At 37.9% G+C, this 15,556-nt stretch overlaps 1 protein-coding gene across 2 annotated transcripts in view; it reads right to left on the minus strand.

The window, feature by feature from the left end:
* ube2f (ubiquitin-conjugating enzyme E2F (putative)) overlaps nt 1–8,372 on the minus strand; it is a 77,782-nt gene extending 69,410 nt beyond the window's left edge. The window contains exons 1-4 of one of the 2 annotated variants that reach the window (XM_041807122.1): nt 8,154–8,372; nt 7,470–7,522; nt 4,065–4,251; nt 415–444 (exon numbers count right to left, since the gene is read on the minus strand). In XM_041807122.1, coding sequence (XP_041663056.1) covers nt 415–444; nt 4,065–4,179 — 145 coding nt within the window. In that variant the 5' untranslated portion in view covers nt 4,180–4,251; nt 7,470–7,522; nt 8,154–8,372. The remainder of the gene's footprint in view (nt 1–414; nt 445–4,064; nt 4,252–7,469; nt 7,523–8,153) is intronic. The other variant, XM_041807121.1, reaches the window with a different exon arrangement.
* Between the last annotated feature and the right edge of the window lie 7,184 nt (nt 8,373–15,556).

Consider the following 15,556-nt stretch of genomic DNA (forward strand, 5'->3'; position numbering starts at 1 on the left):
AAAAAAAGATTCTACGGTTCTGAACTGATTCAAGGCGGCCAAAAATTGATTTTATAAATAGTACATTTTCACCAGCAGCCAGTTTTCTCCTGTGCACTTTCTCCTCCTCTCTTGGGCTCACGTATTTTAAAGTAATTTTAATTTGAAGTACTGCAAACAGCCTTTATGCCATCTGCTGCAGATCAACTATTTACATTTGCTCTGTTGCATCTTTTGCAACAAGACTAAATATTCGTAAAAGCTTGAAATAATATCAAGCATTTCTGAGAAATATGAAACATAATGTCATTATATCAGAGGGACTCCACAAGTAACTTTGGTATTAATCAGCTTGAACATTTACAACGTAAGGACGAGAAAAAGATGGCATGCAAACATGAGATCAGTGTATGTGAGAATGTGAAGCATACTTACTAGGGAGATTGGCTTCAAGTTCTGCAACTTCTGTAGAGAGGAAAAAAAGGAGATTAATTCTAAGGAGCAAAGAAACTGTGAAACTAAGAGCCACAGACAAACAGCAATATGTAAGATCCAAAAACACTGACAGCTGACAGCGTCACACTCATTAAGAAAAGGCAATAAAATGCCACCCAATCATTGAGGAACATTGCTCAGTAGAGAAACATAATTTCTAAAATGCTAGTTGTAAAATGAATTGTCTAGTGCAACTGAGCAAAAAGAGTCTATTAGTCAGTAACAAAATGAAGAGAAAAAGAGAGAGGGAAGAAGAGAACAAATGTGATGATATGAAAAAAACGAAGTTGTTGAGGTTGCAGTGCTTCTGGGTTAAATGTGGCTGTTTTTTAAAGCAACTTTCTCCGTTTTGTTTACTCATACTGACACACTCCACACACTTCGCTCCATATTTGTGTTAGCTTTTTAACACTACACAAATAGACAAGGGGAGGTGGGCTGTCTCTCTGGGTAACTCGTGTTGTTGTTCTGGTGAGTCATGCAAAGAATTTTCCATTGTCATGCATACAAACACATCCTCAGAGTCTTGCAGGGTGTAATGACTGGCTACTTGGTTTCACTTCTCCCCTTCCTCATGGAGGTCAAAGCATAAGGTCGGCTATTTAACTGCTTCCTCGAAGCTATCACTGTGTTACTCTTGAACCAACAACTGCCTGTAATTAGTACAAGTACTCTTCTCAAAAAGCCAGCATGGAACAAATGGAAAAGATTGTATGAAAGAGATGGAAGGTCAGAGAATCTGCTGCCTTTGAGGGCATGAATCCAACATTATTCTCTCGGTTCGCAGCTTCTTTTTTATCTCCAGCCCTTACATCAGAGCTGGGGACTTGAGTACCTGATACTCTTAGGGTTCTACTGCTACCAATGTAAGGGTTTTATGTAGAGTTTGGCCTTAGGAAATTCTTTCATATTTTTAAGATTTGGGAGGGGGGGTTCACTTTTACCTTTATTTAGATGGGATACCCACTGAGCACTGAACAATTCTAACCAGTCCAAAGGGCACACTTGTACTCAGCCACTCTGTCCCTTAACCTCCTTTTAGTAACGCCTACATAGAAACAACCACAATCCCAAAAATTATTACACCTTTTTTTAATTATTCACACAGAAACTTCAGCCAGTAAACATGTCTGTCTCCTCCATCAGCTGTGCATGTAAGCAGGATGTGAGGCGCTATATGAGCAAATACATGATAAATTCAAGGCTGTGGTAGATAATTATCTGTGGAAAACTGATTACTCTCAGCAGATATCTTTATTATAATACAACTGAGCTAAGTAGTTTGTGTTTATATGTGCCATGAAACTGTGCTGCCACCAAAAGATGGTGACAGCAAAGGGGATTTAGTCATGAATCACTCTTGTGCACCTGTATATAATCTAATATAATGAGGAAAAACAGTAAATGTGCAGTAGTGTCTTTTTCATAAAGACAGATTTAATATGCAGTAATTAGAGAAATGAATACTTTAAACTGAGTGACTGTGAGAGTTGTTGCAGTGGAAATGATAGATGGTCTCCTCTTGGTGTGGACTGGTCATTTTTTGGATTTTGCAGAACGGACCATCCCAAGCAGTTGCAAGTTTCAACCCATCCTGTTGCAAATCTTTGGTCTGAACTGTGCTTTACATGCGCTACATTCCAGGCTGAGTAGAGACCAGGCCCGCTACTCAGCCCACCAGCCTTCACAGCTCACTTCTTCTTTTGAACTGAGGACTTTTTTTTTCCAAACTGCTCTCCATAAGGTACAGTTACTACATAAATGAACTTTTCCTTTAAGGACAGTCGATATTTAATTTTTGCTGATATCAAATATGCCAATATTTACCAAATTATTTGACAGATACCTTATATTTAAATGTAGTTCCAACCTAAAAGTTTAGTCCTTAAAACACACAGTTAAAAGTTTAAGGAGGAACAAATTAACAAATCATAGTCCTGAAAACACACTTTAAAGTGTAAGGAATGATGATGAATCAAAAAAAAGACTTTAGCTGAAGTCAGTCTATTGTTCCAGTGTAAAACACCACAAACGTATTAGTTTATACTGCCAATATTTACAGCTGAAACAGGACGATTTTTATAGCCAAAATTGCTTTTTAATATCTGCAGAAATTTTCATATCTGCTGACACAATATTACGGTTTTAAGCTAGTACCTGCCAATACCGTTATTACACCAATAATATTGTGCACCCTTAGTTTCCATTGCATATACAAATGTTATCAGTGAGGAATGGTGTTAAAAGGGGCCTTCCAAATTCTGGCTGCAAGTGATACTAGCATGCTTTGTGAGTTGCACTGCAAGCCCAGTGGAGCAATATTTATGGCTTTTGTCCCTCACTGTGTGAAATTTAGAGCATAGAAATGAAAAAAATGATGTAAAAAAGTCAGTATGAGCAATCATGAAGCTGTGGCACTGATTACTAAAGTACATGTCCCATAATAGCATGTCCTGACTGCCCCTGATGTGAGCAAGCATTAGAGACAAAATCAGCCTTAATGACACTGATTCCCACTGTAGTGTCCTAACAGCCTGTGAGTGACACCACATGAAGGAACAGTGCAGCTTCTGGCCCTGTGCCTACTTTCCTTTCTGTACCTTATGTTGACATGGGCAAGGAATAAGGAAAGAAGGAGATGACAACATAACAGGAGTGTCAGACAGGAAGATCTTCCCAAGTTTCCTGTACTTTCCTCACTCAACAGAGCTTGTTTTACAAAGTGGAGACAGTTGTGCATTAATAATATCCATGTTTTAAATGTTATGCTTCAACCTTGATCAACAAAGAGGCAAAACAATGCACCCCACAGTCAGCAAACGTTCACAATACAGAGCACCCCTCTTCCATTTCTCCCATTCAAAATATGATTACTAGATGTCATGATTACATAAGGGAATAAATTCACAGGACAGAGAACTGAACATTTAAAGGATGCAAGTAACATTTTTAAAGGGTTGTCAGAGTTTATAGGAAATGAAAGAAAGAACCAGAGGGCAGGGCCCAGGGGAATCCATCTTTCATTGAACAAACTGCCAATCCTGAAAGTTCTCAGGTACATGTGTAACCCCAAAGCAGCCTGTAAATGTAACTCTTTGTCTATTTTTATGTGCACCTTTAAATACATTCTAGATCTGTTTATGATTTATTTGAGTAAGCAAGTTACTTTCTTTCTGTATTTTTAGTTAATAGCTGCTCCAAACCAAATGCCCTTGTGGAATTAATGGAATAGTTTGAGTTCAACGAGGAAGTCTTTGAAATGCAAAGGAGAAAAAAGAAGGTAGGTGTGTGGAAACTACTTGAAAAGGTAATGAAAGGTACTTTTTATTAAAATCAAGGACCAAGAAGCAAAAACACACACAGAGAGGATGAAAGAAATAAAGAGAGGTCAGTGGAAATGGTGAGAAAGTAAGAGTTGGAAGATTAAAACATGAGCATGAACAGATGAGGGGGAACACAAGACGTAACAGTCTTTTCCTTCATTGCCAGTTGTCAAATAATAAGCTGGTAATTCTCTCACTGCTAAATAAATGAATGTGCTCTGAACTGAAAAGTTGCGGGTTGGATGAAGTGGGTGATGACCCACTTACCTTTGGTAAGGAGACGGTCCCTGATGGAGACCCTATGGGTGGAGTCTGAGGCTCCTGAGGCACGGCCCGTCTTTCCTCCATCGTCCCTCTTCAGCTTACTGGCCAACGTAAGCATGGCTCCTCTACTGTGGTCTGCCTCGGTCTGCCCCACGCTGCACTGGGCTGCACTGCAATGCTCCTTAAATGCCTGTCAATCACAAAGACCATGAAACATTAAGGAAGCAATGTCATTGTAAAAAATGGGCACATCTATTCATCAAGCCCTAAATTCTGAATGCGAGTTTCTTGCAGCTGTAATGTCAATAACTGGTAGAGGGCTCTACCCAGCGCTCTCGAAGAGGGTCTGGCCCCCAACGGTGCTGCACAGAATAAGTTAATTAAGATACTAAGAAGCTGGTCCAATTAAGAGAATACATGCAGGAAAGGATTTTTTAAAATCCTAGCTCAGTTCTGCTTAAAAATGATGTAGTGTGAAATATGTTTGCATTAATACTTGAACCAGTTCCCAAAAAACAGAGTTTCAACCCAAGTGTATTTAGGGTGTTTAGAGTATGGATCCTTTAGAAATAATTAAAAAAAGGACATTTAAATGAATATTAAGGTAGCATTAAGTACTGAGAAAAAGAAAAACAGGGAAAATGATGGGAACTGATTCTGCTTCTTCTATTACTCCTACAAGAGATGCACCACTTCTAAAAATAAGAGCAGATACCAATACAGATGTGAAAAATAACAAATTAGCCGATTGCAAATGCTTTTTCCCAGAAATGCACCGTCTGTGTAAATCAGGGCCGTACCCAAACCAGTGTTTAACATAACAATTTTGCTGATGCAAATGTCCTTTGCATAGACCTCTAGTAGGCCAGCATTTCATATCAGAGTCTGTCTAAATGGTCACTTCCTCTGCCCTGTAAGAAATCTCTGGCCCAGCCTAATATGGCCCACAGTCTAGAACAAGGTCAGGCCAGGATCCTCAACCCCTCAGGCCTTGAGCAGGGACTGGTCAAGGGGACTCAAAGACAACCCATCAGACATAGCTGCATAACTATATTTTACCCTGGATTTTTGAGTGTTGGTCCATTTTTCTTGGCATGATTTCAGAACAATTCCCTACAAATCAAGATTTAGTATCATTTCTTGGGCATTTCTGTGCCTTTATAATATAGATAGATGAGGACAGTGGATAGAGTAGGAAAGAGGGGGGAGAGAGGGGGAGAGACATGCTGGAAAGGGCCTCATGCCAGATTCGAACCCGGACTGTCTGCATGCATGGGGCACGCCTCAAACCACTAGGCCACCTGCGCCCTAATTCCCTACAAATCAAGTCACATATTATGAGACATGCCGCTGGTCACATTTCTTCTTCTTCTCCAGAAATCTTTTTCTTTTAAACTACACTTTAAGCAGTTTATATATAATGCATTACATCGCTGTTTTCTTAAAATTATTGTTTTTGAAATAATGAGTGAAAAAAGCTGTTAAAGACTGGGGCTGCCATCACACTCCACTCCATGAGCACACAGTGAAAGAGAGCAATGGGGCACAACCAAGGAAAAGAAAGCGCAACAAGCAATTCCACAGGAAGCAAATTCTTCAATTGATCACCTGTTTTAATGCAACTCAGTTTAGCAATTGATCAAGTGAAGAGCAGTGCAGACTGCATCCTTTAACAGACTAATGCTCTCCAGAAAGCTCCATGCGTTTAGTGTACTGTGATGTCAGCACATCTGCTCCTCATCCTCACTGCTCTATTATAAACAATAAACAGGCCATGTCTGGAGTCAATGCTTCCATGTTGTGCTTATTAGGTTCTCATCTGATGAGATTTCTGTCATTATAACATCTCAGAATTGAAGTTGAACCTTTAGGCAATCTTATCAAAAAAATGTTTGGTTTCAATTGCGCCCAGGCCCATAAATACAGTTATTGAGGAAGGCTCAGAGAGAAACGGTCGGGCTGATTGATAAAACAGATAAACTTTGACTTCTGATATCTTTCATGTCACATTATTTGTCTGTTTGTTAACAGGGCCAAAATTGGTTGATACAATGTTAAATCAATGCAAAGTTAAGTTACATCTCTATTAAGTGTAGCAATTAACTTATTACTACTACACAAGTAAATACAGTGGAATGATTAGAAACATATATTTCTTACCGAAAATAATCTGTACTAAAACTATTAAAAATTAGTACTGAACTAGAAGTGCCCTTGTGTTAGCATTCATTTTAAGTCTTGTTAAACGAGGCATCTTTTAAACCAAATGCAGAAAGCTTCCACTGCACAAGCACCTAGTTTCTATAAAAATACCTACAATATAATATCTACACTTTCAGCTACCTTACAGTAACATTCATGAGCAATTTAGGCATTACCTTCCTTGAAACTAGACTTAATGAGTCAATTAGTCACTGTTGGGAGCTGCCAAAACCACAGAATATCTGTTTATCATTAGGGTTTATTAAGTAATGCTATTGTTTTATACAACAGAAAATTTAAAAGTTCACAACAAACATGATTAAAGCCCTTTCCTCAATAAAAACAAGTGTATAAGCATGAATCTACAGAGACAAATATCAGCAATCCTGATTGTAAGTCACGTTTTGGCATTGCTAGATAATATCCAACAGACTCTGCAAAGTAACAGGAAGACAAAGCATACTCAACATCCTGCTCCTGCCAGAGTTCTTACTAATGATGCAGCTACAGCTGCTGCAGGAAGTGCTCGTCTATGACATGGCTCTGTTAAACTCAGAGATAAAAGCATTCACTCTTCATAGGCACATCATCACAAAGGAATCTATGTCATACCACAGCAAACCCCTTAAGGTGCTTCCTGCCTCGCTGTTCCTTACATACTTCCTGGATTTGTCTTGCTAATTGTGATGTTTTTTGCATGCTGACGACTTGGCATTTATTCTATAGGAATAATAAGACATTTGTTGCAAGTAGATGAAAGGATTTCAATGCAGGAGAGCATGATGCATCAATGTGTTGTGAATATTTTTATTCTCATACAAATAAAGTGTGTAAAAAGTAAAAATAACAGATTATTCTAATTAAAGTGAAAGCAGCTTTGAATTTAATAAAAAAAAATCCCAATGCAGCATGTAGAGTCTAACAACTCCCTGCTTACATCATTCATTCAAAGTCATGCAGTTCAGTCTTGCTGATCCCACTGATCTCTACTGCTGTTCTCAGAACGTAGAGTTGTATAATTTCAGTACCAGTCCAGATAAATGTCTTAAAACTTCACTGAGGGATACGTTTGCTGGCATCACTGCACCTCTTGCCTGGTTAGAGAGCAGGGGAAGTCCATCTGGGGGTAGCAGGGGCAGGGAGTGAGGTGTATCAGGTATCAGTGATCCCTTAAAATGTGTGTCACTGAGGTTGCGGTTCACCCACCTGCCCCGGCTGTCAGTCACTGCAACCTGGCGTTGAACACTGACAGAGACTACCTGGATGTAAGTCAAATAGTAGTAAAGGTAGTTACGGGGCTGTGCAACATGTGCAAGACATAGAAATTACATACATGGAGACTAAGTATGTGTTTTCTTCTTGTTGTTGCTGTGCCACATCAGAACTCACTGGCTCCGCCACTCACTCTGCCATATACTGCCTCAAAAAATCACTGTATATAAGCACATAGTGTGAGTTCAACTGTGTGTGTTTTATTTAAATTTCCCTTGCAAATTCAGTTAATAGAAAACTTAGTGATCCCAGCTAACTTAGAAATACACTCAACACAGTTCCAACAAATAAGACTTCCTCTAACACTGAAAGAAAGCGAAAAGGACAAAGCATTACCACCAAGGTACAATAAGCAGTAAGTTCAGTATGTGCCTCGTCATTGCAGATTTTTTAACTCGTTAATTAACCGTAATAACAAACCGCTAACACTGCTAAACACGGCTAGCTTAACACAATGGCCAAGCTTCACTTCGCTCTCGGTTCAGGGTTATTCTTCTTACATGACTACATGAAGGCATAAAAAACCGTTTCGTTAAGCTGAGCCGCCCGTTAAAGTTGTCCTGAAAGTGTCCGGGCTAGCCACCGTTAGCCTGTGTGTTATCTGAACGTTGTTTTTACCTGCTGTCTCAGAGCTAGCGCTCCGTGCTACACCATACTCAGCTGTCCTCCTCCGCTCAATGCGCCGACTGTAACTCCAGCAGGAGGTTATATGAGGTAGGTCCGACTGGAAATAACTTCTAAAATGATTATTTCGGGTCTCCGAGTGGATATAAACTGATTGGAGAATCAGCTGTCAGAACTTCGTTCCGGTGTCATGGGCAACGGAAGCGCAGTGCGTGCCGGTCGGTATTGTTGTCCGTGTCGACATTGCGGCAGATAAATAGTTCCACAGTAGATAAATAAGAGTCGGTTCTGCTCAGTCACTGCAGGTGGACAAAAATTGGACTGACTTGAAAATACACTAGTTCTTCTATTTCCTTCTATGAATGTTTCGCTGTTTCAGTATCTGCTCTTTTTTTTATTACAAAAGTGTTTGTATGCAGGTGTTTGTATTCAAACCGTCTTTCAATGCGCTTAAAATTTAACTTTTTTCTTATTTGTTGAGTATTTTGTCCTTTTTCGTCATTTATTCTTTCATTATCAGTATTTTTCTAATTTATTTAGATTTGTTGTTTAAAGTCCCTGTAAAGTGATTTAATAAATCTGTATTTTAGGTTTGTTGTATGAAAGACAAGCGTGTATGAACCACCAGGCCATATCTAAATCATGAAAAATATCTCTAAGTTTATAAAAAATTAAGCTTCAAAATCATGAAAAATGAGGCAGTAATATATGCTCTATGATGGTGTGGGCGTGTCAGTTGAATAAGCTGATGCCATACCCACTCACGAGACATATCATCTTCTCAATTATGCTTTTTGTCAGAGTGCAGCTGCCTGGCAGAGACACAGAGGCTGGGGATTAAATTTACTGTTTTCTGGCACAAATCGCTCTGTTATGATACTTTTAATGACCCGCAGACCACCGTACCTGATAGGTTTGGGAAATTTACCTCACAGTGAACAAAAACACAGCATGTACAGACTGTACTGAGATGAACTGCTCTTTAAATATGTATCTTCTTCTTGGGATAAGAAACCATGGCTTTTGCAAGATCACACGGAAGTGCTAATCCATGCATGCATGTCTTCCCAGGGCTTTTGGCATGATGTGCTTTCCAAACACATTTCTGTTGTCCATTCTCCTTGTTAAATCATGTACTCTCCCATCAAAGGTCCAAACTCCAGCATTATACACATTTGGGTTGTTGAGAATTTGTAAGAATTACGATCACAAATATTCATAAGACTTATTAAGTAAATACTGGCTTGTCAGATATTCTCAGAAATCTAATACTACAGTTCAGATATAGCCTAGGAGCAGACTGAATTTAGCCCTGAAGCTTTCTAGAGGAATGGACACAAAAAAATCTATTGTTCGTGTGTAATTCTAATCTGTAGAGTTTAATGTCTGAGTAACAGTAATTTAGACAGTGTAAAGCCTGCTGCAGATGAGCCTGGATCGGTACCACCTAAGCACTAAAAGCATGCCTGTGCATTTACTCAATCCAACAAAAGTTTATTAAATCACAACATTTTGACTCTACTCCAGTAAATAAGTATTTTATTTAAAGTTTATCTAGATTACTGAGCACTGATGAGTAGTATGGTAAAATATGACATTTCCTGATTTTCAGTAATAACATGCCAATATGGATCTCTAGCCAGATTCCTCAGATAAATTCACACCTGTAGAATAAACTGAGAAACAAAAGCTGTTCTGGGACAACAGCCAATAACAATTCTACTTACTGTCATGTTAAGTTGAAGGTAAATTACTGACCAGTTTAATGTTGCTGGCAGAGAGCTTGAACCTCTTTGTTTATTCTTTTCTTTTCTCTCCTCAGTAATCGATGCTTTTTAGAAATGTAATTTAATACTAAAGAACACTAAATATGCGCAAGTAAAGGTAAAATTACTGTTTTCACTTAACTTAACTTATATATATTATTTTATTTCATATTATTTTATTTGTTTTATTTTATTTTATTTTATTTGTTGTATTTTATTTTATTTTGTTTTTTTATTTTATTTTATGTTATTTGTTTTATTTTATTTTATTTTATTTGTTGTACTTTATTTTATTTTGTTTTTTATTTTATTTTATTTTATTTGTTTTATTTTATTTTATTTTATTTTATTTGTTGTATTTTATCTTATTTTATTTTGCTTTATTTTATTTTATTTTATTTGTTGTATTTTTCACTGCGTGTATCTAGGTTTTGCCACGAATATTTAAGATACACATTTAATTAAAAGATAAAACTTCATTTGGATAGCAGTATTCTTTGGTATTTGAATTTGCTGAAATATTTTAATTTTTTCTAATTTAGTGATAGTGTTAAATTTTGCCCACTTGATTTTATCTTTAATGCATTAAAGTCTGCAGAGTGAGTCTGTCAGTCTCTGTTTGGAGTAAGAAGGCATTTCAGTCTCCTCCTGTTCTTTTAAGTGAGGTTTCAGGTTTCTGCCTCGTATTAAAGCTGCTACCATCAGTGTACGAAAGTGTAAATTAAATAGAGCTGGCACCTCCATGATGTGTCTTTAGGAGAATATGATTATCATTCATAATAATATTTTGATAAATTCAGTTGTTAAAGCTATTTTTTCTTTTAATGGCATCATGTCTGTGCATTTTCATAGCCTGTCTGTCTGCGTAATGATTTGTCTCTATCTGATTCTGCCCCTCTCTCTCTCTCTCTCTGTCCCCCTTTCTTCACCTATCAGGGTACGGCAGAAAGCTATTAATCAGCATATCTGATTTTTCTCTTGGTATAAAGGGAACAGTATAATGTCAAGCCTGCTGACAAAAAAGCATCATAAGGAAAAGTTTTATTTGTTTGTTTGTTTGTGTGGTGTCATGGTATACACATATTTTTCTTAAAAATTATTCATTGCTTGTGGATTTTCCTCTGATGGTTCTATGCCTAAGCTATTTATTGTTTTCTTGTTTTTTAAAGTAAAAATTATACATTTTTTCTTTTTGCGCATAATGTTTCTCCCAACCTACAAATCAAATATTCTCATTTAGGCCTTTTATTTGTAGAAAATGCCCTCTGGTTAAGATAAAAAAAGGAAGTAATTTCCTTCAAACCACAGAAATTCTGCAAAGACAAGTTTAGATTGATTTTAAAACATAACTCAGGAAGAGTTCAGAAGTCAGTTTTTGTTTATTGCCAGTCCACATTATCGTAGGGTGACATTATGCAGCTCTTGATGCTTAAATTCAAGTAGCTCAGTTTTGGTTGAAGGCCTGTGGACATCTATCCTCTACGTGGATTAAATGAGAAGTATGAAGTTTTGAAATGTTGAAATAGCTACTGCATGTAGAGAAACTGATTTGAAGATTTGGGGTCTTGTGTCTCTTGAGCCATAGATATGAGAAGTCCATTTACTACTTAACCATTTGATCAATTTAAGTAAATAATGCCAAAATAAAATCATTGAGAAAATTTGCAGGAGATCCATGAGATCTGCCAGTCAAGTAACAGTATACAGATGCCTTGAAAAGAGCCTCATTTGTTTTATAGAAACTCAGACTGACTGTTTGACAGGACAGCTCATTTCCCCCGTTGGAGCACACCAAATTCACCCTAAAATGTTCGGACAAAGCTGTGAGTCATCCGGCCCGCTTTTTCAGACCCATGGGGCATGAGGGCTGTCTCTGTAAACAAGATCATGCTCTTGTCTGACCTGCCTGGTCAAATAAATGTTTTTGAATGGAGGATCTTGGAGCAGTTGATTGTATTGTATTTCATCTACATCTGTTTAGACAGGTGTTGACCACCAGGCTTTCTGCTCCATGGCGATGTGATGTTCACTCATTCTTTCAAACGCATGGGTGTTGTCATTAAGGGACAATAACAGACAGATTGTGGAGTAACGATGTGAATAAAAGAGGAATAACTCACTGCTGAAGTCGAAGGCTTTCACTTTGATATAAAGTATTTCTGTCACTTCTGGGTCTAAACTTAAGGGGATAATTAAAGTTTGTCATGCTTCTCTATCCAAAGGGGGCAATTAAATAACAGAGGAAGCACCTGGGGAATGTCAGACTTCTGTTTATCTTTCTGGACACCTCTTGACAAATTAAACATTAAAAAAGTTTCTTTCAGCTTTGATGTCTGAAGCCCAGCAGTGATTTGGGAAATATTCACCTTCAGTCAAATACACGCTGTCTGTTTGCATGATAAAACATATTAGCATTTGTCTCCTGCTGCTGTGCCTGTTACAAGCCAGGGTTTGAAGTATTCATGCAGTAATTAACTGATCTCCTCACTTTCATCTTCACCTCCTGTTTAGGACTCTGATGCAGTCACTCAGTTCATTACACTACTCAACAGCTCATTACAGTGTTGGAAGTTGATATTTTTGTGTTATCTGTGACTCCAGGAAATTAGAGATCATGTTTTTTATAGTCTTCATGATGCATGCAAATATGTTTGCTTAAGTCTTTTATAACTTTGATTGATTTGAGGCAAATACAGCTTGATTTTGCTTTGTTTTTTTGTTGTTGTTTATAATGTATCACATGTAGTATCAATGTGTAGTGCAGCAGAGCATATCAATCGTATCTCATCTGTTGGTATAGTATCAGACTATTATGCTGTGTTATGCATCTATTTGTCACATATTTATAGTCTCATATGGTACAGTATGCTGCGGTACGTTCGGTACGGTGCAGTATTGTACATTATAGTATTGTATGTTCATTATGGTAATGGTTATAATGTTACATTGTCATTTAGCAGACGCTTTTAAGCGATGTACATTCAAGAGCAGGAACAACACAAGCAACGATCTAGACAAGAAGAAATAACATCAGTAAGTGCCACAAAGTGTTCAAGTCCAACTGGACACAGGTGCTTCCAAGCAGTGTTAAAGGCAAAGCACATAATGTATACAAGGTTTTTTTTTTTTCCTTTTTTTAAATAAACATCAACAGTGAAACAACCAAAATGTGAGATCTCTCATCATCACCATCCATTAAATTGTCTTTATAACAACTAATGACCGAAGTACCAAGTGCTGGGTCACTCACAAAGAGCCCAGAAGTAGAGCAGGGCAGTGTGAACCAACTGTAATTGGGAGACCCATTCAACCACTGGGGACAACAGCGGAGAATAGTCTAGCTGAGTGCATAGTGTTCTCTAAAGAGCTGAGTCTTTAGCTCTCTCTTGAAAGTAGATAGGAACTCTGCGTATCAAATGGAGTTGGGTAATTTATTCGATCACTGCGGGACAACAGAAGAGGAGAGTCAGGCTAATGACTCAGGAGCCTGATGGGCTGGAAGTACCAGCTGCCTTTCGCCGACTGAGCATAGTGCGCAAGAAGGAGTGTGGACCTGGATGAGGGACTCCAGGTAAACAGGAGCAGTTTTGGTTACTGCTTTGTAAGTAATGATTAAGGTTTTGAATTTAATACGAGCCGCAACTGGCAGCTGGTGTAGAGAGATGAACAGAGGAGTGACATGAGCTCTCTTGGGTTGGTTGAAGACCAGACGTGCTGCTGCGTTCTGGATCATCTGCAGAGGTTTAACTGTGCATGCAGGGAGACCTGACAGTAATGAGTTGCAGTAGTCAGTGCGTAATATTAGAAGATCCAGTACCAGGAGCTGTGATACATGCTCTGTAATGGTATGGTATGGTACGTTACGTTGTTACATTACACTACATTATGCTACATTACTGTATGGCACGTTACGAAATGGCATGTTATGGTATGGTACCGTACAATACGATATGGTATGGTATTTCATTATAAATTGCATTGTTGTCTTAAATTGTACTATATTATGTCTACCATAGTGTATTGACTGAATGGTGATGTATGATTTTGTGTTCTTTTGTATCACATCTTTTTATATCAAATCAATTTAAATCAAACTAAAAACATTTTTTTGGACTGGAATAATGCTATTTCATTTGAATGGTGTCACATCATTTGAAGCAGATACTGCTTGATATTTCTTTGTTTTGTGTTGTTTTATAATGTATCACAATATTTTGTATCCAAGTGTAGCAATGGTATGGTATGGTATGGTATGGTATGGTTTGGTATGGTATGGTATGGTATGGTATGGTTTGGTATGGTATGGCATGGTATGGTATGGTATGGTATGGTATGGTATGGTATGGTATGGTATGGTATGGTATGGTATGGCATGGTATGGTATGGTATGGTATGGTTTGGTATGGTATGGTATGGTATGGTTTGGTATGGTATGGCATGGCATGGCATGGCATGGTATGGTATGGTATGGTATGGCATGGCATGGCATGGTATGGTATGGTATGGTATGGTTTGGTATGGTATGGCATGGTATGGTATGGTATGGCATGGTATGGTATGGTATGGTATGGTATGGTATGGTATGGTATGGTATGGTATGGTAATTACATTGAAGCATCTATCATATGGAATTGTATCATGTTGTACAGCAGGCTGAGGTACCTCACCAAGATGTTAAAATAAATTAATTTTTTACCAAGGACATGGTGAGATGAAAACTCAGTTATGCTAGATAAATGGATTTAGAGGGATCACTAATGCCAGGATTTAAGAGGACACACATCCAAACATCTGATTAAGCCAGTTTTGCAGTGATAACAATGTAATTTCAGACTCTTTCCTTTTTTGTTTGTTTTGTTTCAAGCTGGAGAATTTAACTCTTGTCAGAAGAAAATCTACATTTTTGTCTCCAGATAATGAAAAATAACAATCTTTATAAATCAAGTTAAAATAACTTGTACTGGAACAATAATAATATTTTACCTGAATGTATACCTGATGAAGGTTGTCTGGAAGTTTCATCCTTTATAGTTGCCATGGATCTCGCTAAAATGCCATGGCAATCCACGCGACTATAGGAATATTAAAGTTAGAGCTCAGTTTTTAACATGTTAGCTCAGCTGAGTTTTGGAATGATTGTCATACCACCAGTTACTTTTATACTTCAAACTGACATCTGGCTGTCAATTCACATCAGATTATTTGTGTGACTGCAGCTGCTGTAGCCCCAGAGGCTCTGATGTGAGACATGAAAAACAGAATGTTACACCGGGGGCTTTGCTCTCTCTGCCTGACCACATAACCTAGATGTGAGTGTTGAGTCCACTCAGTTTAAAAGAAAAAAACCTTCTCTGCTACAACATGACTAATGCACATGTCACGATGATACAAATCCTGTCTTTGACTGCATGTTTGCTTAGACCGTAGCACTGTAGTCTGTAGCCAAAGGCTGTTTACGAATGACAGGAGCTGTCCACTTCATTAGAAATGAATAAGGGAAAACAAAACACTTACAGGCAGTATATGTAAGCAAAACTCATCAAAACCAAAAGTATAAGTGAATAAAAAAGACTCAAAATACAGGTACAGGTGTATACAGGTTACAAAAATGTTAAATAAACATGGATTTAC

This window comes from Cheilinus undulatus, linkage group 15 (assembly GCF_018320785.1).
Source record: "Cheilinus undulatus linkage group 15, ASM1832078v1, whole genome shotgun sequence".
NCBI lineage: Eukaryota > Metazoa > Chordata > Actinopteri > Labriformes > Labridae > Cheilinus > Cheilinus undulatus.